The sequence below is a fragment of the Trametes versicolor genome (genome assembly GCF_000271585.1).
Source record: "Trametes versicolor FP-101664 SS1 unplaced genomic scaffold TRAVEscaffold_14, whole genome shotgun sequence".
NCBI lineage: Eukaryota > Fungi > Basidiomycota > Agaricomycetes > Polyporales > Polyporaceae > Trametes > Trametes versicolor.
Window position 1 is genome coordinate 389,897 of NW_007360334.1, and position 21,775 is coordinate 411,671.

The 21,775-nt window shown below is 59.0% G+C and overlaps 7 protein-coding genes across 7 annotated transcripts; 1 reads left to right on the forward strand and 6 right to left on the reverse strand.

Annotated features, from left to right (window-relative positions):
* Positions 1-414: 414 nt before the first annotated feature.
* On the reverse strand, positions 415-2,712 carry TRAVEDRAFT_75299 (HET-domain-containing protein; the record flags this gene model as incomplete). Its single annotated transcript, XM_008046608.1, has 2 exons — positions 415-2,272; positions 2,325-2,712. The coding sequence occupies 2 exons, from the start codon at positions 2,710-2,712 to the stop codon at positions 591-593; spliced, it is 2,070 nt and encodes a 689-aa protein (XP_008044799.1). The 3' UTR covers positions 415-590.
* Positions 2,713-4,661: 1,949 nt separating this feature from the next.
* On the forward strand, positions 4,662-6,072 carry TRAVEDRAFT_75300 (uncharacterized protein; the record flags this gene model as incomplete). The annotated part of the gene is made up of 5 exons (XM_008046609.1): positions 4,662-4,898; positions 4,966-5,258; positions 5,321-5,491; positions 5,547-5,690; positions 5,751-6,072. The coding sequence occupies 5 exons, from the start codon at positions 4,662-4,664 to the stop codon at positions 6,070-6,072; spliced, it is 1,167 nt and encodes a 388-aa protein (XP_008044800.1).
* Positions 6,073-7,203: 1,131 nt separating this feature from the next.
* On the reverse strand, positions 7,204-8,365 carry TRAVEDRAFT_32045 (uncharacterized protein). The gene is made up of 4 exons (XM_008046476.1): positions 7,907-8,365; positions 7,817-7,854; positions 7,433-7,759; positions 7,204-7,368 (listed from the first exon to the last, which is right to left on the reverse strand). Exons 3-4 carry the CDS (start codon positions 7,742-7,744, stop codon positions 7,360-7,362), a joined length of 321 nt encoding a protein of 106 aa, XP_008044667.1. The 5' UTR covers positions 7,745-7,759; positions 7,817-7,854; positions 7,907-8,365; the 3' UTR covers positions 7,204-7,359.
* Positions 8,365-9,408, reverse strand: TRAVEDRAFT_86720 (HET-domain-containing protein; the record flags this gene model as incomplete). The annotated part of the gene is made up of 1 exon (XM_008046610.1): positions 8,365-9,408. A coding segment is annotated over one exon (1,044 nt), but the record flags the coding sequence as incomplete, so codon positions are not given.
* Positions 9,409-12,559: 3,151 nt separating this feature from the next.
* On the reverse strand, positions 12,560-13,619 carry TRAVEDRAFT_32046 (uncharacterized protein). Its single transcript, XM_008046477.1, has 4 exons — positions 13,557-13,619; positions 13,341-13,492; positions 12,796-13,289; positions 12,560-12,739 (listed from the first exon to the last, which is right to left on the reverse strand). Exons 1-3 carry the CDS (start codon positions 13,570-13,572, stop codon positions 13,248-13,250), a joined length of 210 nt encoding a protein of 69 aa, XP_008044668.1. The 5' UTR covers positions 13,573-13,619; the 3' UTR covers positions 12,560-12,739; positions 12,796-13,247.
* A 623-nt stretch (positions 13,620-14,242) lies between these two features.
* Positions 14,243-15,014, reverse strand: TRAVEDRAFT_61278 (uncharacterized protein). The gene is made up of 3 exons (XM_008046611.1): positions 14,755-15,014; positions 14,442-14,700; positions 14,243-14,385 (listed from the first exon to the last, which is right to left on the reverse strand). Exons 1-2 carry the CDS (start codon positions 14,982-14,984, stop codon positions 14,553-14,555), a joined length of 378 nt encoding a protein of 125 aa, XP_008044802.1. The 5' UTR covers positions 14,985-15,014; the 3' UTR covers positions 14,243-14,385; positions 14,442-14,552.
* A 4,901-nt stretch (positions 15,015-19,915) lies between these two features.
* TRAVEDRAFT_75303 (HET-domain-containing protein) lies at positions 19,916-21,727 on the reverse strand (the record flags this gene model as incomplete). The annotated part of the gene is made up of 2 exons (XM_008046612.1): positions 19,916-21,630; positions 21,682-21,727. The coding sequence occupies 2 exons, from the start codon at positions 21,725-21,727 to the stop codon at positions 19,916-19,918; spliced, it is 1,761 nt and encodes a 586-aa protein (XP_008044803.1).
* Positions 21,728-21,775: the final 48 nt, after the last annotated feature.

Genomic DNA, 21,775 nt, shown 5'->3' on the forward strand with positions numbered 1-21,775 from the left:
GGAGGTGGGCTCCGAGATCGTACCTAATATCCGTATGCTTTTGCTCGGGCGGGATACTTAACGTCAGGCCCGCCGCTCGAACGAACAGATGTCCCTTTTGTACAACGTTTGACACCGAATTATTCTTCCGGGAGAGTAGGATACCGCATCGCTTTGTAGAACGACTACACTATATACGTCCATCTGTGCCTTCAAGTATCGCACAACGTCTACGTCCAGCAGCAAGGCGCGGGCATCAACTGCGCACGTCATCCGTCGCACGCGACGTGCAGCGTGTCACTGGCAACGCCCCGGAAGAACTCAGTATATGCAGTCAGAAGCAAGGAGATGCGAGGGGTACCACTGGCAGCGGGATGAGCAGAGCCTTATGGCGCATATGCAGGGCGCAAGCTGCGGCCCGGGGTTCATGTGTGCGGTCGACGTGTGCATAGTTGTAGGGGACCGCTCCGATGGAGAGCCCGAAGGCGTCTCGACTCTTCCGAGCGATTTCGAGGTAGAAACACAGTAGATTAACGAAGGGAATGATGCAGAATCTTGAGTACGAAGTTGGTCGTTGGATCCATGGAACGGCCGCGGCGATGAGATTGCGATCATACAAGTTCGATGTCCACGAGCTCGCCGTCCGAGTCACGGTCGTCTTGCAAGACGTCCCACGAACAATCTGCGTGAAATGCTCCGATTCTCCGGTAGACCTTTCCCAACCCCGTTTCCGAGGCGGAACCCGGCGTTTCGAGCGCCACCATAAGACCCCACACCAGGGGGAACCGACCATCCCTTCGCAGGAGCGGGACGAGCCACTTGGGTTCACTCTCGTCCTGCAGATCGACGATGTAGTCGGTGAGGCAGCGCCCGCGAACCTTCCTAGTATCTTCTCGTACGGCGTCGTCGATGAAGCCGGGTGGAACGTCTGAGTCCTGCTTCCGCCTCGGCGACAGCAGAAGATAACCACCATCAAAGTCGTCAGCGGTGCGCACCTTGCACGGCATCAAGGCCGCACGAAGAACGAGGGATCCTCCCGTCACCTCCCCAAACATGAGCCCTGTGTCCTTGAGCGTGACCGTACAGCGCACCACCTCGGCGACCGCGACAGCCTCCGCATCGTGGTGGATCCGATGAATTATGATCTCCCCGTCGACCGCGGCCCACGACCACGAAGGCGCGCGATACACCGCCGGGCGATCCGTGCCCCGTATCGCCCTGCTCCAAACGAGGTCGCGGACGAGCGTGTCGCGCCACAAGCCGGCGAGATAATCCGTGCGCAAGACGCGGTGGAACGCCTCCGCGAGCGCACCACAAGCAACGAGCTTGTCCGACGGATGGCCGAGCGCCCGTCGTGTATATCCGTCTACGATGCTCCACCAACGGGTGTGCAAGTCGACCCACTCCGCGGATCCGTACGCTACAGGCGGCGGCGCGGGGTGGAAGAGCGCGTCGGGCAACCCGACGTCATTCTGCATATTGTAGAGGGACCCGCCGACGTTCTGCGTGGCCGCCTGACACCTGAGCCGGAGAGTCCTGGAGGTGAAGATGAGCGCGCGCGGGGACAGGTAGAGCTCTTGCAGGCACCAGCCCCGCGTGTGGACGGGGTCCATGCCGTCGAAGTTCTTGTAGACCGCAACGGCCCCGCTGAGGGCTCTCGCGGTAACGTGCACTTCGCCCACCTGTCGCACGTCCGTGTTGCTGTCTCCGGGCGCGAGGGGGCGCGGGAGACACATGAACGGAAGCGTGGTGCTGTCCTTGGCCGGTCGATCTTGCAGGAAGCCCGCGCTGACCCGCTCTGCGCTGGCGGCGATGATGGTCAAGTACGCGTAGCGATAGATGAAGTGCATGCGCCCCAGCTCGTGCAGTTTGTCCTCGTCCGAGTCTTGCACGATGCACAAGCTGTCGACCCAGAGATAACGGAATCCGAGCGAGTGCGTGACATGGATCGCGTCGTGGATAGTCCGGGGAAGGAAGGCTGCGTCGATCCCGTCGGCGTATGCGGATATGTTGGACACCGTGGTTTGGTGTTGCTGCGGTTCGCCCCACACGTAGCTGAGGGCCAGGTATTTGCCGTATTCACCCCCCGTAGAGGCTAGGCGCGGGCGAGCGGGATCGATACAGTCGACTAGGCGCGTGGGGAGGCGAACGTCGGAGGGTGGCGAGATGTATATGCAACGCTCGTGGCCATGGACGCATTCGTTGACGAGTGCCTTCGCGAGAGAGAGAGAGCGCGGGGAGCCAACGTTCAAAACAGGATCCCTTGCGACAATATACGGTGCCGCGGGATCGTCTGCTACATCAGGTTAATGACAGATTCAGTGGCTTGTAACACATCACTCTACCTGAAGATGTATGCACGAGGCCTTCGAACACGGACATTTCGTCGTTCACAACCACGTTGAGCTCCTGCGCTTTAGCCGGCACGCAGAAGGGTACCCCACTTGATCCGAGGGTAATCTTCACCTGATCAACTAGCTGTCGTCTGGCATCGCGAGATGGGACACCGTGTGCTAGTAAGAACGTGCACAGTGCGCAGCCTGAAGCGGAACCGTGCTCCAGCTCGAGGCCCGAGATAGAGTATGAATATCCTCCGACAATACGTTCCTCGTTTAGCGTGACTGGGGTGGTGAGGAGCCCAAGCTGTGCGGCGAGCGGACCCTTCCAGCACGTTTCGCACACGGAGGGGGGCTTAGGCGGCAAAGACAGTGCTTGAGGAATGCTGGAGGTCATAGTGAACAGGCCAGCGCAATTCAGCCAGCATCAGCGTATGAGAATGAGGAGAGAGGAAGAGGCGTAGCGTGTTCAAAAATGGGCACCTGCCCATGGAGGATCTTTGAAATGCACTGCCCCAAGGCCCGGCGCTTCCGATGAGAGCGCGGACAGTCGTGATGTCGTTCTATTCAGCACCCTTATTAGTGGCAGCAGTCAAGGCCTCGTTCGAGAGGCAATGTGTGTGAAGGCGATGGGGGCCGAACGAAGTCGCAGGGCTACAGCGTACAGGACGGATGAACAGCAAGGGAGACCGTCGACGCGGAGCCGCGAGATCCACAGGAAACCCACTGGGCGCTGTCGCGAGCGTGCAAGCGGCCGGGGAGGCGTATCGATTAGCACCGTGAGTCCTACCGGGGGGCCAGGAGTGGGCTAGAACGTCGAGAGTACCGGTCGGCACCAGACAGACTACAGACGAGAGCAACAAGACGATGTAGAGGTCCGTACGCGTGTGCGAGCGCGAGATGTCCCGCGTCAGCAGAAAGCAGTGTCGGTGGCATTGGTTGGATGATCGAGCGGGTACGGTGCCGGCGTAGCGTTCAACGGACGATCGATGAAGCAAGGCATATTCGCCAGAGTCTGTGGGGTCGTTTGTGCTGTTGTGCGAGCAGCTTATTGGTGGATCACCGGTCGTGTCTGCACGTCCAGAGCGTGTGCTGCAAGTGAGTTAGATTCGACACCGACATGATAAGCGACTAACTTTTCCCCCTTCTGTGCTGAGTCAAAGATCGGTTGTTGTCCTACGATGTCGAGGTTTCAATCGTCCACTCGTTATCCTTCGATGCTTGAGGTATCTCATATGGGAGTGTGCGAGGGAACCGCATGCGACCGACATCCAAGACTCGGATATGCTGCTAGTGCTGGGGCAATGAGGACCGAGCCTGAGTAGTACATCCGGTGCGATATGGCGTCTTACTAGCAACAGGATGAAGGCTATCTCTCTTCTTATGTGCTCGCGTCGCCTCCTCCGTCGCTGTCGGTCCCTTGCGCTCAGGCTTGCCAGTGTGACAGGCGGCGGCGAAAGTGCTGTATCGTAAGCGTCCGGGGTGGCAGAACGTTCAGCGCTGAACGTTTGAAGGTCGAACACGGACTTTAATATGAGCATAGCGGGCGATATGAACAGCTGAAGAGTACACCGAGCGAGACGAACAGCTGTAGCGAGGCCTGCGCCAGCGGAGGAGTGCAAAGAGCGGAGATCTGGATCTGCGCAGACGTCACCCATCCGATATTGGCGCCTAACCTCGCCCTCTGAGCTCTGTTTCGCGACTACGACGTCGACGCGCAACGACCTCCCCTCATCCTCCCTACCGCTTTCGAGTAGCCACGATTTATATCCACCGATCCTCAATTCATCACAGACAACATACGGCGATGCCGGACACGGGCGCAAAGTTACCTTGGCGTCCCTCAGGCTTTCGTTTCTTCTCTACGCCCGGTGTTCATTTTGTTGCCTCCGATACCTATCAGAGTCCACACACTTCTAGCATACAGCGTAAGTACATTACTTACTATCTCAACGCGTACTCACGCTACTTTACAGATATCGTAGGCACGGTGTCATAGGTGCGGATCCAATGCAAGACAAACCGAATCCATACATTTGTCCGTCAACCACATGCAGCCGCGTCCTCGCTTATTACCGCCGCCCCATGCGCCTGGCGTGGTTCTGTCAAAGTGCAACCATGCTGCAAGACCGTCAGTGCCCTATTCTTTGCGGATCGCGCTTGCACACCGGTACCAGTAACGCCACGTGCGATTCTATCGGCCGTCTCAACACCCTTGCATGCACATCGTGCCTGTGCTTCATGCCTTCTGCCAAAGTCATGTGCGCAATGCCCATACGAACGGGGATTAATACAAGCCGAAGCTTTAGAACTCGCTCCGCTAGCCTTCACGCTGTCTCGCACACGATGATCTCCACTAGTCTGCTCATTGCCTCAGCCCTGTCCGCACTTGTGCTAGGTGCACCGACGCCCTACAACTTCAATCTACCCGAGTCCCGCACAGACATTTCTGCTTGCTTTTCGATCATCGGCCTCGCCCTGCCTGACCCGCTCGTGCAGCTCAACTCCCGCGCGCTCGCGGAGAGCCTCAACGACGTCAGCACGCCCTCGAGCGCGAGCTACGGCAAGCGCCTCTCCAAGGAGGTACGTGCTTCCTACCGTGTCGCTCTACCCAGTCTACTCATTCAGCCCTACTCACTATCACCCACAGGTCGAACAACTCGCCAACTCTAGCTCGTACTCCGGAGGCTCAGTATTGGTTTCGGTCGACATAGCCAACGCTTCTATTCCGAGTCTGTACGCCGATGCGAAAGGTGCCGCCCTTCTCGACGGCTGGGTGGCGGCCTCGGTGTCCTTCAGCGACGCCAACGACTCGGAGCTCCTCCGCGCCAACTTCTCCGTCTTTGAACGCGACGAGTCCGGTCTCCACGCTATCCGCGCCCGCTCATACTCCATCCCCGCCGAACTCGGGGATCATCTTGACCTCGTCCACCCTACGATCTCGTAAGTCGCGCTATACAAGGCAGATCACCGCCACCATCGACGTCACTGGCATGCTGCAACAGGTTTACAACCCCCAGCCCACACCTCATTTCCGTCCGCGACAGCAATGATGCCGGCTCCCTCGAGGGCTCTCTTGATCGTCTCAGCCTCCTCCTCAAGGCGTACGTGCCGCCTCAAGTGCTCACAAATAGCTACAGCCAGAACGAGGACACGCTCTCCCCAAAGCTCGCCGCGTACGTGCCAGCACTCCGTCTCGCAGGTGCAGCAGACCGACCATCACATACGCAGCCGTCTCTGCAGGATGTATACACAACTCACCGCGCGCGGCACCTCTATCATCGTTTCCCCAAGCAACAGCGCCGTATTCCGGGGCTCGCGATCTGCCAACTACAACAACCTTGTCCCTCCCCTTCCCTCCATCATCTGGTCTTTGTACGCGCCCGTTTTGCCCTGCCCCGCCCCTCCGCTCACATCACTGACCCCCACCTACAGCGTGACCTCCGTCCGCCCCACGCAGGGCCCCGACCCCGACCCCGTGACGGCCGGCCCCTCCTCAGTTGGTGGCTTCTCGCACGTCCTTCCTCATCCCTCCTGGCAAGCACCCGCCATCCCCATCTACCTCTCCGTGCTCGGGGCCACCCATCCGGGCGCGTCCAACCGTCTCGGACACGCGTTGCCCGACGTCGCCGACTGCGCGGTCGTCGTCGACGGGAAGACGTTGCGCGTGGACGACGCGGGCGCAACGTTCATGGCGGTCATCGCAGTGCTGACAACCGCCTTAGCTCGGAGGGAAGACGCCCGCCTGGGTTCTTGAACCCGCTCTTGTACTTCGCGGAGGGTGCGGCGGCGTGCGCGAACACCACGGTGGGCTCAAACACGGGCTGTAGGACTTGCGGCTTTCCCGCGAGGGCTGGCTGGGACGCGGTGCGTTTCTATCTTCACGACGCGCCCCAATTTGTGAAGCTCCTCGCTGCTGTGGATGTGTGAATGTGCTATGATTGCGACTTTGTATGTACGATGAGTACTGTCTTCGTTTACATCGGCGAGTAACGTACCTTCATCGCTTGCGCGTGCCAACCTCTCCAAGACGCAGCCTTTGTAGACCCCAGAGCAAAGCCTTCCCCGTACGAGTCGCCGCGGCGCGCAAGGCAACATCTCCGTCTGTCACGCGCCCGAGGATCCTCAGTCCCCAACCGCTCTTCGCGACCGCGCAGCGGATCGCCTCCGCACCGGGTACCCGCGCCGGCGCCCTCGTGTCGCAGATTCATGTGTACCACGCCCTCGCCATCCGCGGCGGCCCACAACCACAACGGCGCGCGCTGCGCTGCGGGGTGGAACGGCGCCAGCCGCGCACCCGACTCTTCTGGTTCACCGCCTGTGCCCTGAAAACGTACACTCGCTCTGCGCGCCCGAAGCCCAACGGGGTGGAACATACCACAGGGAGTGTCCGTGGCTGCGCCGCACACGACGGGCGTCTCTGCGAGCACGTTTCCTGCCGTCCGCAATGACAATTATTGACCGGCGGCGAGGCGTCGGAGGCGCACGGCAGATCCTGGCCAAAAGGCGCGGTTCGTTCGGCGAGTGGTGAGGCACGCGGTCGTCGTCGATTGGGCGGCTGAGCTGCCATGGGGACAGATAGAAGAACACGTGTGAGCTCGCAGGTCTATGGTGGACGTCAGCCGGCGGGACAGTGGTCGGAGGTAGGGTAATACGGCTCCGGGAGCGATGTCACAGTAGACGACAGCGGAGGACGCCCTGGCGCCCCCGCTGCGCCGTAGAGAGAACCGAAGCGACGTGGGCAAGAGGTCTCAGAGAGGTCCCCGTCCTCGCGAATAACGGCGGGTGTTTGCCTTCCCTACAAGACACAGGATGTGCCCTAGCGTGGCTTTTGGGCCCACCCCACGCGTTCATATTCGGCCCGGTACTCTTGTGTAGCACGGGCCGCATCATGCATCGTCCACGCAGGATGTGAAGCTTTGGAGACGAGTCCACTCTGACTGGCGGACGTGCGCAGCCGCGGAGCGTCCCACAGAGCTCATCGAAGCAGGTTTTGCATCGGCCTGTTGCAGACAGCGGAAGGTGCGGGGCAGATCCGGCGCTGTCAATCGTACTGCCAGGACCGCGCGCCGTCAGCCAGCCAGCCTCTAACATCTGAATCCATGCGGGGAACGCACCTCTTTACGAAGCGCATATGCACCATCTTCAAGTGCTGGATTGCAGGCGCGAGGCACAGATGCGGCGCATACAAAGAGGGTGGCATCCGCTTCCGCTACGGAGGGGTGCATTCCACACTGCACGCGGGCCGTCAACGTCCGACTGAGAGGAGGCAGAATGGGTGCGCGAGAAAGATAAGTGAGTGTGTAGATGGGCACGGATGGGATAGGAGGAGCCTCTTTGGAGTATAGGCGAAGGTAAGGAGTGTTCGTCTCGATGCGACTGCAGAAAGGACGGGTTGGTGGAGGAGTCGAGGTCGCCGAAGTAGGCATGCTGGCGTCGAAGGTCTATACTCGGAATGTATCTCAGTACCGCACTCGCTATATAAGAATGCCTAGGCTTACCATTAACAATCAGGCTGGCCCGGATGAACGTGGGGTATCTAGATGCTGAATGATGAGCGCTGCAACGCTATACAGAGAGAACAAGGGTACCTATCACTACTCACTTCGACAACGAAGGGCGTTCATACAATTTCGATGACCTCCTCCTCCAGCTCGCAGTATCTCAGCTGGTCCCAATCGCAAGCGAACCCGGTGGAAAAAAAGGTCCCTATCCGGCGATACACCTTCTTGTCCTCCGTCTCGGAACCTGCTAGCGAGCCCGCATTGGCGAGAGTGACGACAAGACCGCCCACCATCGGCCATCTGACACGACTATCATTCCACCAAAACGGGACTAGCCAGCTAGACACCCTCTTGATCAGGTGTTCGGAACGATGGTCAGCCCAGAATTGTCCATGACGCCTCTCGTATGCCACGATGTTGTCTTCATCGACGCCGTCCCAGCCTTCCGAGTCGCCCCGCTCGCAACACGGAGGCGTCAACAGCGCCTCCACGGCCCACTCGCTCAGATAAGTAGTCTTGTGCACCTTGCACGGTATCAACCTCGCGCGCAGCACAAGGGACCCACCCGTCACTTCGCCGAATGGAAGCTCCGGATCCTTGAGGGTGACATCGCAACGAACCACCTTTGCACCGACGACAATCTCCGGCCCGCGGGGGAAGAAGTCGGAGGTGCTTTGCCCGTCGACGGCGGCCCACGACCACGACGGCGCTCGATATGTCGCTGGATATTCGAGATCTACGGGGTCCCGCACCCTCCAGAGCAGGTCGTTGAGGAGCATCTCCGAGCGCCATAAACCCGCGAGATAGTCGCAGCGCAGGACGCGTTGGAACGCCTCCGCAAGCGCGCCGCACGCAACGAGCTTGTCCGATGACGTTCCGAGGGTGCGCGCGCTGTACTGATGCACAACATCGCGCCACCGAAGGTGGACGTCGCACCATTCCGTCGAGCCGGGTTGGAGAGGCGGCGGCGCGGGGTCGAAGAGGATGTCGGGCAGCCGGACGTCGAACGTCGTGCGGTGAATCGAGTTGCCAACGTTCAGCGTGGTGTCTTGGCACCTGAACCGGAGCGTCTTCGACGCGAAGAGGAGCGCGCGCGGAGACATCAGGAGTTCTTGCAGGCACCAACCCCGCCTGTCCACAGGCTCTGAGTCCCCTGGCGTGTCCCAGACCTCATCGAAGTAGTGCACTTCTCCCCGGGCGCAAGGCTCTGTAACGTCATCGTCCGGGGAGTGAGGGCGCGGGGGGCAGATGAACGGAAGAGTGAACTTGGGTGGTGGTGGTGCCGAACGATCCTGCAGGAAGCCGTCGCTGACCCGCTGTGCGCTGGCGGCGATGATGGTTAAATATGCGTACCGGTAGATGAGATGCATCTTCCCGATCTCGTGTAGCTTGTCCTTGCCCGAGTCTTGCACAATACACAGGCTATCCGCCCAGAGGTACTTGAACCCAAGGGCGTGGGTGACATAGATTGCGTCGAGGATGGTTTGCGGGAGGAGAGAGCGGGGAATGGCGTCGTGATAAGCAGATACGTTGGATTTGGTGGTCTTGTGCGGTTGTGCCTCGCCCCACACGTAACTGAGGGCGAGATATTTACCGTATATGCCTTCTGTCGAGACAAGGTGCGGGTGTTCGAGGCTTGTGCAGTCGACCAGGCGCGAGGGGAGGCGAACATCGAGGGTCGGCGAGATCCGTCTGCAATGCTCGTGTCCCGCCACGCACTTATCGACGAGGGCCTTTGCAAGGGAGAGTGTGCGAGTGGATCCGACATCTAGGATTGGATCTCGTCCGACGATGTATGGCGCTGCCGGGTCAGCTTTCGAACTATGTTATCAGTATCAATTTCACTACATGTGATTAGCGAACTCACCTGCAGATGTTTGCAAACCCCTCCGGAAGAGCACATTTGAGGTGCCTTCCATTACAACGAGACGTTGTACGCCGGCCGGGGTCATTTCTTTTGTGTCTTGGAATCCGACCACGATGCTCAAAGAGCGATGTACTAGCTGCTCGTCGACCCGTGCCTTGGGAGTTAGGGACACGATCCCATCTAGTAGGAGCTGACACCAATCACAACCAGTAGAGGCGTGCTGTATCGTCTGCCATCCCGAGACAAGGTACGAATACCCCCCTTCTTCGTAATCTTCAGATGCATGGGAGACCTTCGTTCGGAGTCGAGAATGGAAGAGACCTAGACGAGCAGCAAAAGGACCCTTCCAGCATTCCTCACAGACAAACGGCGGCCTGGGCGGCAGAAGGCTAGCACGGTAGGAAGAAGGCCGGGCGAGGGTGTATCTTTTGTGGAAGAATGAGAGTTCAGTATGGGTGGAAAGCATAGAGATCAAAGAAAGGACGGTCTATCGGAGAGGGTGCGTTGGCGTCGGGATGGGAGCAGGCAAAGGTGACGAAGGACGCCGGGCTGGCGCAGCCTCCACACGGTTTATAGAAGTGTTTCCTACCCGAGTCCTGGCAGCCGTGCGCGTCCTGCGTATGCTGTGCAGTTTACGCAGAGCCATAAGGCCCGAGAGAAGGCCTGTCATATAGCGAGCCGGAACTTCGTCGGCGCGGGCAGTGCTCGATCGTGCGGCGCCTGCCAAAGACATCTGGATGGGGCCGGGCGATAAAGTGAGTGCAGGATGTAGACGCATTGGGCTCGAATGCTGTCCGGTTCTTCGTGGCGTCACGGCAAGAAAAAAGAAGCCAGATGCATTGCTGCGGATAGGGCTGTACACAGAGAGCCATCGCCGAAGGAGTTTGCATGGGAACCTTGGGCGAAACGCTTGAATAGCAAGCACAGCCCGTGAACGATGCCAAGCGCGGGCTCGTCCTCGGAATTCATGTCAGTCGTGTGTGCTCGCAGGAGTACGATTCCACATACCTACACAACTTGGGCATACATCATAGCCAATGTGATCCCACGCCGCCTATGACGAGGAGCGGGGTCCCCTTCTCGTAATAGCACGAAGGGGACAAACTACCGTTTCTCATCGTGGATGAGGGCATGCGCGCGACATTTGTGTTGATCGGCGAGAGAAGGTGGCGGTGGATGAGGGCGATGGAGATAGAGGAAACGAACAGATGGTGCACACGGGTATCTATGCGCATCTTGGGAACTCATCTGTAATAGTGTATGCCTCCACGTAGAGGCAAAGCTCATACATACTGCTCATGCGTCGCTTCCAAACAATGATGGTAGCGGACAGTGGTTCGTTGTTGTCTCCGCGTGTCGCATGTACGAACTCGCACTGTCCTACCGCGTCCTAGACATCGACATATACCGTTTCGGTCGCCGTGGTCCATTGAAAGATGATATCGGTGCATTGAGGAGGAAGATACTTGTGCGAGGACGTCGAGAAGAGCGGGCGGGGAATGCTGTCGATAGAGGTTGCAGATTTCCAGTCAAACACTGATGGGGTGTTAGAAGCCTCTCCGCCCGCGCCCAGAATGGTGGCGGACGTCCTGTGCAGGTCGATGGCAGCAGAGATGGCTTACTAGGATGAGCACAGACATGTCGAGAGCCTGAGAAAGCCAAGCGGCGTCCGAGGTGGTGACGGTAGGAGGAAGTGCAAGTTTGGCGCTCCGCATCTCGCGGAGTCCATGCACGGTCCGCTCTAAGCCAAGTCCTGTACGCCTCCCCCCACCATCGCGCTCCTGCGTACTACGCGTATTGTCGATCCTTTCGTGCATATAAACGTAGAGGAACACAGCCAGTGGGTCTATGGCATGCCGCAGCGTACGCACGCACAAGCTTGAAAATTGAACATCGCAGCCCTATATACGAGGCTCGATCGTATGTACGGTCGAAAGAACGGTTCAAACATTCTACACGAATCTCTCAGAAACTCCAGAGCATCTGTCTGCCTGACCCCAGTCTCTTCTCGCTCTAGGATGTATTATCCACCGAAAAGCTCGCGTTTGCTGTATGTATACGCCCTCATTTGCCGACTGTCCAACCGTCACATCCACGGCGCGAAGATCGCATCCATGCTCTATATTGCGCATGCTGATGGCTACATTCACCGTGATCTATTACAGCCATCGCTCTCTCGTCAGTCTACGCCCACAGTCCTGTACGTCGTCGTTGTAGTAACAGTACTACGAACACCTCTCCCATCCCATCCGAAGGTGCTGATGCCTGCTCTTCTAATCCCCAAACCATGTCTGAGTCCGTCAGCCCAAGCTGCCCAGCACTATCAACCAACGGAGCTTCCCTTCCACACTTCCATCCACACCCTCGCGCGCGGAAGTCCGCGCCCACGTCACCGCAGCACTCGTCTGCGTCCTGAACCGCCGCGCCAGCTCCCGCTGGCCACGCCTCATTTTTCACAGACCGCATCGCACGACTGCGACCTAAGTCTGTGTACAGAGCGAACGAATGCACGTCTGTGCTCGCCGAGTTTCAGCATATCGGGCTTCTAGAGGTCGCCAAGCACCATCGCACGTAGGGCAGCGCGACGGCTATGCTTCCTCTCCTTCGACCCTGGAGTGCAGAACACTGTGCCGCCGCGTGCATCACGGCTGCCCAGAGCCTTTCAGAGTGGTATATTATCCCCGAGCGCGAATGCGCAGACGCGATATGCGAGAACGACACCCGGGTGCTTGCCAACTTGCAGCTGGCCGCTCGCCATTCAGGAAGATATGCAAGCTGAAGGTTGAGAACACGTACGCGATACACGAGCCTCCTACGAAACGGCGCATCGAACGACGATGTTTCGGCCGGCCCACGCCCGCCCCGACCAATTCAGATCCGAGCGATTCGCTCGCGGAACATGTAGTAGCCGGACGATGCGACGTCGAACAGCGCGCCGTGCAACACAGCGGCCCTCAAAGTGCGAGGTGTCGGTGGATATCCTGGCCACTGTTCGCGGTTCGATGCAGGGAACGTGTAGCCCGACTGCTCGGACACGACCAGAGGCACGCATCCTGAAGAGCGTGGAATCAGCTTCTGTCCGGACGCATCGAAACACATCACTACTCACCGAGCCTCACGATCCCTGGAACCTGCCGCACGCGCCAGATGTCAGCGCGGCCACGCTCCTGCTTGCCCGAAGTTCGCGTTTCCGCCGCCGCGCCCTCGTCAATGGCGCATTTCCGTTGTGTCGCCGTGTCTACCACCACGCCCCGCGGTGATCGCGGGTTTCCCGCCATCTCACCATCACCCTAGCAGAGTATAAAGGCGTATAACAGTCGTCCATCGGGCGATGCGTGCTGCGAGGTGTAGATGCGCACCTCGAGGCGCGCTACGCGCCCCTGCCCCCGCGACGCGCGCAAAGGGCCGCCCACACAACCTCGACCTCCGCTGCACAACCTGGATGCGTCCATGTCCGACTTATCACCGTCGTTCGCAGCCGTCGTCGGCCTTGTGTTCAGCCCGCGGTTCGAGATCGCGCCATAAGACGATAACGCAGATGTCGTCGCGCAGACATAGCTGTCAGTGTCTCGGAGCCTGCGTCGTAGGCGAGGCCCGCATGACCTGCAGCCGTTTCGGTAGCCAGTTTACGCGGTGGGTACTGCGTCCACGCACCATTTCACAGAGATAGTCCGCGTGCTTGTTCTTATACGCACAGGCTATCGTTTGAATGTCGCGAACAGGGAGCGTAAGCCCAACGCCGATTGCGAGGAGGTAAGCACGTCCGTTTCGGCTAGACGAAGACGATGTAGTAGGCAGGTCGCCGCCTGGATAGTTCACCGTCAGCCGCGCCTCGTTGGTAAGTAATGAAGCTTGAAGCAGAGAACGTACCGATGCTGAATCCCATTTCCAAGTGCCCAACTGCCAACAGCGTCTACTCCGAGCGTGAATCGGATCCTGGTGCTGATACGAGGTAGAGTGGCCGACTTGGCGTGCAACTTGTACTAGTAGACGGGAACCGCAGGGGAACGAGTATGCATGGAAGCTGACCTTGTTCAGAAAGTTGACGTTCAACAGTCAAGCATGCGCGGTATGGTTGGAGCTAGCGTGCGACAGACAGGACATGTTCGAACGAGACGGGATAGGACATACGTAGCCTGAAGTGGACTTGAAGCGAGAAGCAGCAGACTTGGAGCCCAGGCGCAGAACGGCTGGACCAAGACAAGACAGCGGTCGAGGTCGAGAGTCGTCGAGGCGAGCGAGCGAACAAGGTTTGCCCCGCCAGCGCTCCGTACTTCCCGGAGCCCGCTTTGCCCCGAGCGCTTAGGGGACCACCATCATCGCACTCGTCTCCGAATGCTCCTTCCACAGGCCCTCAACGATGCAGATCTGCCGTGGCGGGCACGCAGACGCACTCCACTCCGAATTCACGCTTTGGGACACCCGCATGCTCGGAGACATATGACGGCACCGAGCGCGACACCTATCTTCCGATGTCGTCTTTCAGACACGCCTCAGCGTTGCGGAGGCCGGACCCCCTGCCCGCCCACCCACCCGCTGTATGTACGCCATCTTTTCGTTCGTTTCGCTCACAACGGTACGACACAAATCATATCTTCCCGCTCTATCCTCAGAATAAGCACCCCGCATACACGTTCTGGTAGGTTCCTTTCAAGCTGCTGGATCGCGACCTCGTCGAGTGCACCTTTTCTACGTGCGCCTAACCACGCGTTCGTCAGCTCCCTCAGTCCCGCAGTGTCCGCAAACGACACTTACCTCCCGCGCGCTCGTGCTCACAAGCGGGATTCCGCTCCTCCGCCTCGCCATCTACGCCAGCATCCTCGCCACGTCTAGGCTCCTGCATGGCGTCCTTTGCCACGTCGCGCGTCAGACGCCACCTTGCCCCAACAATATGCATCGTTTCCAGCGTCCGACATCGCGGGGGGTGATGGTCGCGTCTGAGCTCGGGATCGCGGAATAATCAGGCGGCGAGGAGTCGGTCGGATGACGCGTCGATCTCTTCGGCATGGAGGTGCTGTAACGTAGTTGATCAGACACATGCAATTGCCTCGCTACCGATGCTACGTACCGTCGAGTGCAATCCCCGCAGGATGCGATGAAGAGCTTCACGATCCGGCGAACGCGCATCGGCACTCTTGAAACCTCGATATCTTGGGCTGCCGGATGGCGCCCGCTAGCGTCGCTGTAGTGCATAGTGACCCTTCTTCGTGCCGGAGTCCTGAGCACTGTGTCGCGGCCGCCTCGTCCGCGCTTGCTACGCATTGCCCGCGCGAACTGCGCGCGAACCGGGCGCGTCATAGCACCGACCGCCTTCACGCCGATCGCGGACTATCCGCCGTATCCGCCGCCGTCTCTCGAAACGCTCATGCATGCCATACTGGTCGAGCGGACGACGGGCGCGGTGTGTTGAGAGTTGCAAGTGCACGGCATGAGCCGCAGGCGCCGCCCAACGTGTGGCGCTCGGAGAAGGGTCAGCCCGGGGTTCTCGATGTGGAGACGTGCGCGCCACGGGATATGTTGGATTGCGAAGACGCCTCTGGAGACGGCTCGCGTTGAGTGGCAATGGGGCCCGAGGCAGAACAACACCGGATGGAGTCGCAGCGGCGTGGACAAGCGCGACGCGAAGCACGGAGCAGCCCCGCGCAGATGCGCGCCGAACGACCAGTGCGCGGAATATCGCCATCGCGTCAGGGGTTTTGCGAAGTGTCAGTCGGTCGCATACGAGGGGACCGGACGGGCTAGCGAGATGTGGACGAGTACCGGAGGTTGTACGAATGAAGGCGGACACGATCTGCAGCCGTCGACGTTCAGACGGACGCCGTGAAGGACGAGGATAAGAAAGACGTACCTCGGCGAGCTGCTGCGCCCGTGCGCACCGCACCCGTGCTGATGGAGCGTGTACTGTAGCCAGCCAACGAGACGCGGCCTGACGCGGTGTTGAGCGCGGAATGACCATCGGTCGTGAGCCGCTCGACGCGGAGCCGTTTGTACGATGCGTGGATACTAAAGACAATGTAGGTGCCTATGGCATATGGAGAGAGACACACGTCAGTAAACACGCACTTGATCGGAACATTAATCAAGAAGAGCATACAGAGGATTGGATGCACACCGGCGCGTTCCCAACAAGAGGCGACGGGGGCCAGACGGATTGGAGTGATCGTGAAGGGAAGGCGCTAGGCGTCGCCAGCCTGCATTGAGAGTGGCTCGTGGAGGTCGTTGTAGCGAGGTTTGAGAGCGAGGGCCGTGACACGAGGGAACAGGACTGGAGACGTCGTGAAGGATCGCGAATGTACGACGAAGAATAAGAAGAAATGAAAGGACAAGAGACATCGCGAGAAGCAAGCATTGGAGTCAACAAAAAGGAGCAGGAAGGGGTTGGCAGTAGCGTCTAGTATGCTGCGACGAAGAAAACGAGACATAACGAACAAGGGAAACCGAGACGAGGGTAGTTGAGAGGGGCCGATGATGCGGGAGACAGAGCCGAGTCCGAAGCCGGAGGGGAGATACTGGAAGACAGCAGGGATTCGAATACAATCTAGGATACGGGGGATTGCGGCTCCGTGAAGGCGAGGAGACGGTCCAAGATACGTCTGATGTACGAGAAAATGTTGAAGCTGCCGAGTTAGGCTGCGGCGGGGCCACGGTGTGGGGATACTTGCGCACAGCCGATCCATTAGAAGGTGTATGCTGGATACGCTGCTCAGTACGGCATCGCGGTGGGCGAAGAGGTAATGGGCGTACCAAGGCCACTGTTTCCCGGCGTATATGATAGGCTGAAGATATGCACCTTCGACTAGGGAGAGGGTAGTAGAGGCAGATGGAGGACGGACTCGTGGAATTTTCGGAGTGCGAATGGATAGGTTATCTTGAAATCGCGATGCCGGACAATTCACGGCGATAGGGAGGGGGTGAGATGTGAGACCACGAACAACAGAGCGACCCCGTGTGGCGTCGCCTGCGCGTGCAGCATCGTGGACGGCAGTTACGCTGGACGAATTGCTGTGCGCGAAAGAGAAAGGGCTGACGATGCGTCCAAGAGTGAGGCAGGTGCATCGGAAGTGCGGAGGAGCTGTACGATCTGCTGCTGTCGGGGCTTAGCAATACGGGACGGATGCTGTAGAGCATAAAGACGCACTTCAACGAGCTGCCACCGCCTGCGGCACGGTGTTTGTGCCATCCCAGCTCGCGCGCAACTCTCTGTAGAGTTGTGAACGCGCGGATCGGATATGCCTTTTCATCGACGCAATGGTATGTTCTTGCGAGCCGCAGCGACGACGAAGCTCGCGGATGCTCCGGAGGCACGCTCACCGGCGTTCTTGTGGAGGTCGTATGGATGCAGCCTGGCTGTGAGACGATGATGCAATCGCGAGGGGTGGACGAGAACTTGAAGGGGGCGCTCGTAGCCGGTGTTGCAGCAAACAAGGTTTCCGACGCTCCGCGTGCCCCGAGCGCTTAGCTTTGGACGGCTCTGAATCCCACCACCACCATTGAACGCCATACTGCTTGGATGCTCTGCGGCGCAACTTGCCGCGGTCTTGTGGTCGACACGTCCCAGCACGCGGCTCGTGTCTTGAACGCTCACTGGCACCAACACCCTCCACGGGGTCAGCGTCCACTCCCGGCAGGAGCTCATCCAACGCGTCTCTTTTCCCTGCGCATACGCATCCGTAAGCCGTAAGCTCTCCTGGTTGAATATTATCTGCGAGCCATGCTTACCTTCCCCAGGCCTGTCCCGGCACTGGAGTTCGGGCACGAACTCCGGCTCCATCACGCCTATGCCCAGCCTTCATCGAGGCTACGCCCACACCTACTAGAGGTTCCTCCCTCGCTTCGCCGTCGCGCCGCATCGACACTCCGCCGCGCACGAAATCGCCACCCGCAATCGATCGCGCCCTTCCCGGGATTGCAAATGCCTCAGCCGGGAGTCCATCGAGACACGCGCGGGTCGTCGTACGCGGCTCGACGTCGGGCCTTGTGAACCGACTGTTCAGAAACACGTCCACTCACGATGTACAAGCGTGAGCACGTACGATCGGGGGTGCCCGCCCTGCAGGTCCGCGATATCAGCTCCTATGCGCATCCTGACGCCGCATCTTTCGGACTCACGATGCTTCCCGTCGAACGCCATCGACACGCCTCGCGCGGACGTCAGAGCGATCGCGCCCTCGCTCGTTCGAAGTTGGAGTCTCCTCCGCGCCGCGCTCGCGCCCTTCACCTGTACGCCTCTCATTCGCCGCCATCTCTGCCGCTGCGCTCCCCAGCGATCGTGGGCCTTCCGCCGCATCCCCGTTGCCTAGGGGCCAGAGAGATATGACAGTCGTGCATCGGACGACGCGTGCTGCAAGGCTGCGATGTGTAGACGCACGCCCCAAGGTGCGTGATGCGCGAGGTGCATTGGATCGCGCAGCCGTCTAGGAGAACGCGAATAGGTCGTCTCAACTCCTGAGTGCTGGCGGCGGGAGAGGGCTCAGATGGTAGCGGGTGGAGGACGCCGTGAGCGCGAGCGAGTGTGGTGTAACCATCTGCATGATCGCGCGCGAACCATAGGGTGGGCTCGCGCATGTCCGTGCGGAGGTGCCTGTGCGTGAGGAGTATTGACGCGTATACGATCGCGCACGGGTAACCCACTGGGCCAACGGATTGTCTGGACTCCAGATTTCTGGCGGCGAGGTAACATGGTGTTGAACCGCTGTCGATGGCTACCTTCGTAGTCGCGGCGTGCCAGCCCGCCGCAGGTGGATACGTCGAAAGACGGGGTGTATGTCGACGAGCGTCTCGGGGGAGAGAGGCCATCTGCGGCGAGCGGTGAGCGGCGAGCGGCGTTCAGAAAACCGACTCGATGTCGCAGCTCGGAACACGTACCTGGATGAACCACAGCTAGTGGTAGTTGACATGGAAAATTTGCTGAGCACGGCGCGTGGTGTCCGTCTACTAGTATGGACCGCGCAGGCTGATACGTCTCCGCAGCAACCGACCCGCCGCGAGACGTGCCAAGATTTGTGTGACGGACAGATGGACTCCGCGACGCAGCGAGCTGCTGGAGAGACGGGTGCGTAGTGGGCTCATAGTCTTGTGGCGTGCTGTCGGCCGAGAGCTGTTGGACTCCGAGGTGTTCGCAGTGTAGTTGTCGGATCGATGGAGACTGGAAGTCAGACGACGAGATGGTCGCCCGGGGTATACGAGAAAGACGCCTCAGTGATGAGCCGCACGAGTTGGAATAGAGAATGAAAGGAGCATCGGCTTTTGACGAATGCGCACCATTCTGCTCCTGACGTAAGACGTCGGGATCTCGGTGGCGGAGACGGCAAGAGTATGATGGCGTGGTGTGATTGGTGGATGGCGGGAGCGGTTGTCGATGAAGAGACGGAAAGACGAGGAAGGGAAAATACACGATTCCGGCCCACATCGACGCAACGCTGGACAAGCATCACCCGCGTCGCGAAGAATGTCTTTGGCGCGAACACATGCGGGTACCGGGGCGGGTTTGAGGACATCAAAGCGTGGGGACGGGCGGAACTCCTGGCAGGGCGAGACGAGACTGGGGTCGCCTCCAACAAAGATACATCCACAGAGCCACTACGCGCAGTGCACTGTACTAGGGCGAGGGACAAGCGTGCAGAGGGCCGGGTGTAATGGTGATAGTTTGAGCGAGCGATACGACGGACTCGGTGTATGAAAAGCCGAATGTGACAAAGGGAGAACGCATGAAGAGAGCGGATATACAGGGGAGGCGCTTCGAATGTGGTATGTCGGTGTGAAGGATTGTGCTGAGGAAGGAGTCGTGTGTAAAGAGCAGATGGGGAGTGCGCCGAGTCTGAAGCGCCATGCGGGGATCGCAGTCGCGTTCATCCCGGGACCACAGGAGCCTCCGCGGGGAATATATTGAGGGACGTGCCAGCCACCGTTCGCTGCTTGACGCAGGGGCCCCCGTGAGTCATCAGTTTGCATGCATGCCCGATCTCCGTTCATGCGCAAGCCTGAGCACGTACGACCAGAAGTGTACGTTCTACCGAACATGGTGTCAGTTTCTGTACCGATGGATCGAAGCAAATCATTGCTCACCAAGCCTCAGGATCTCAGCCTGCGGCACGCGTCAGGTGTCAGAGCCTCCAGTCATGCCCCTTGCGCACCCAAAGTTCGAGCCTGCGCCGCGCCACGTTCCTACTCGCGTCCTGGAGTCGCTCGCGCGCCTGATTCCTCGTTCCATGGTGCGTGCGAAGGGTTGCTCATACGATCTCGACCTCCTCCTCTTCCTCCAGCGCGTGGAGACGTCTCAGATGGGCCCAATCATGACAAATGGATTTGAACGCCCCAATACGGCGATATACCTTGCCATTCTGCGCTCCGGTGCCCGAGTCCAGATTTGCGAGGGTAAGGATAAGACCGGACACTTCTTCCCTGACAAACCTATCGCGATCCTGCCACCAAACCGGTAGGAGCCAGGCAGACTCCCTCTTGTTTAGGAGATCAGGAAGATGGTCGACATAGCAGAATGCTAGTCGACAGTTCTCGTCCTCTGCTATGGTGACGTCTTCATCAACCTGGTGCAAGCCTCCCGAGCGCCGTCCGCATAAAAGTGGCGGTAACAAGATTTCGGCGCCCCATTCCCAGGTGTCAGTCCTGCGCACCTTGCACGGTATTAATTTTGCACGGAGAACAAGGGAGCCACCCGTGACTTCGCCGAATGGAAGCTCGGGATCTTTGAGGGTGACGTGGCATCGCATGACTTGTGTCCTAACTACGTCAGAATGATCATAAGAGCGGATTGTGATATGGCAGATGCACCCATCGACGGCGGCCCACGACCACGACGGTGCGCGATATTCCAGAGGGCGGTTTGTATTAAAATGATACCCAGACTTGCCCGAATGTGGCAAGGTATGCCAGAGTAGGTCTTGGAGGAGTGTGTCGCGCCATGAGCCCGCGAGATAGTCGCAGCCCAGGATGCGATGGAATGCTTCCGCGAGCGCGCCACATGCGACGAGCTTGTCTGATGCCTTGCCAATGGTTCGGTTGCTGTACTCCCACACGAGCAACATCCAACTGGTGTAGTGGTTTCCAATCGAGCCTGATCGTATAAGCGGCGGCTCTGGGCGGAGGGCGATATCGGGCAGTCGAACCTCGTCGTACTTCCCTTCAAGAGAGTTATTGACATTTTGGTATGTCTTTGGACATCTGAACCAGAGTGTCCTAGATTCGAAGATGAGTGCGCGAGTGGACATAAGAAGCTCTTGCAGACACCAAGCCCGCCTGTCCACCGGCTCCTCCAGTGCCTGGCTGCCCTGGTATGACCACGCATCGAAGAGGTGCACTTCCCCTACGGCCATATGCTGTTTCCCCCGTGAAGATTCATCCCCAGGGATGGGGCGGTGTGGAGGGCAGATGAACGGAAGAGTGCCAATGCAGCGTGGTGTCGGACGGTCTTGCAGGAAGCCATCGCTCGCCCGCTCTGCGCTGGCAGCAATGATAGTGAGGTATGCATGACGGTAGATGAGATGCATCCTCCCGATCTCGTGCAGCTTGTCTTCGTCCGAGTCCTGGATGATGCATAGGCTGTCCACCCACAGGTACCGGAACCCAAGGGTGTGTGCGACGTAGATCGCATCCCGGATAGTTTGGGGAAGGAGAGAGGCATCGATCCCGGCGGAGTAGATGGATTTGTTGGAATTGGTGGTCTTGTGGGGTTGTGCTTCGCCCCACACATAGCTGAGTGCGACGTATATACCGTCTTGGCCCTCTGTTGAGACTAGACACGGGAAAGCGAGGTCGGTACAGTCGAGAAGGCGTGTGGGGAGGCGAACATCGGAGGACGGCGAAATGTGTTTGCAACGCTCGTGTCCATGTACGCATTCGTCGATGAGCGCCTTGGCAAGGGAGAGAGCATGAGTGGATCCGATGTCTGTGATTGGATCGCACGCAATGTATGGTGCTGCCGGATCATCTGCTAAGCTATGTCATGCTTATGTTCTCTGTGTGTGGTTTGAGGACCCACCTGATGATGTTGTTAGAAATGTACTCAGGCGGACGTTGATGGACATGAACACCTCTAGTTTTGGTGCGTCGATTTCTGCGAAGAGAGAATACTT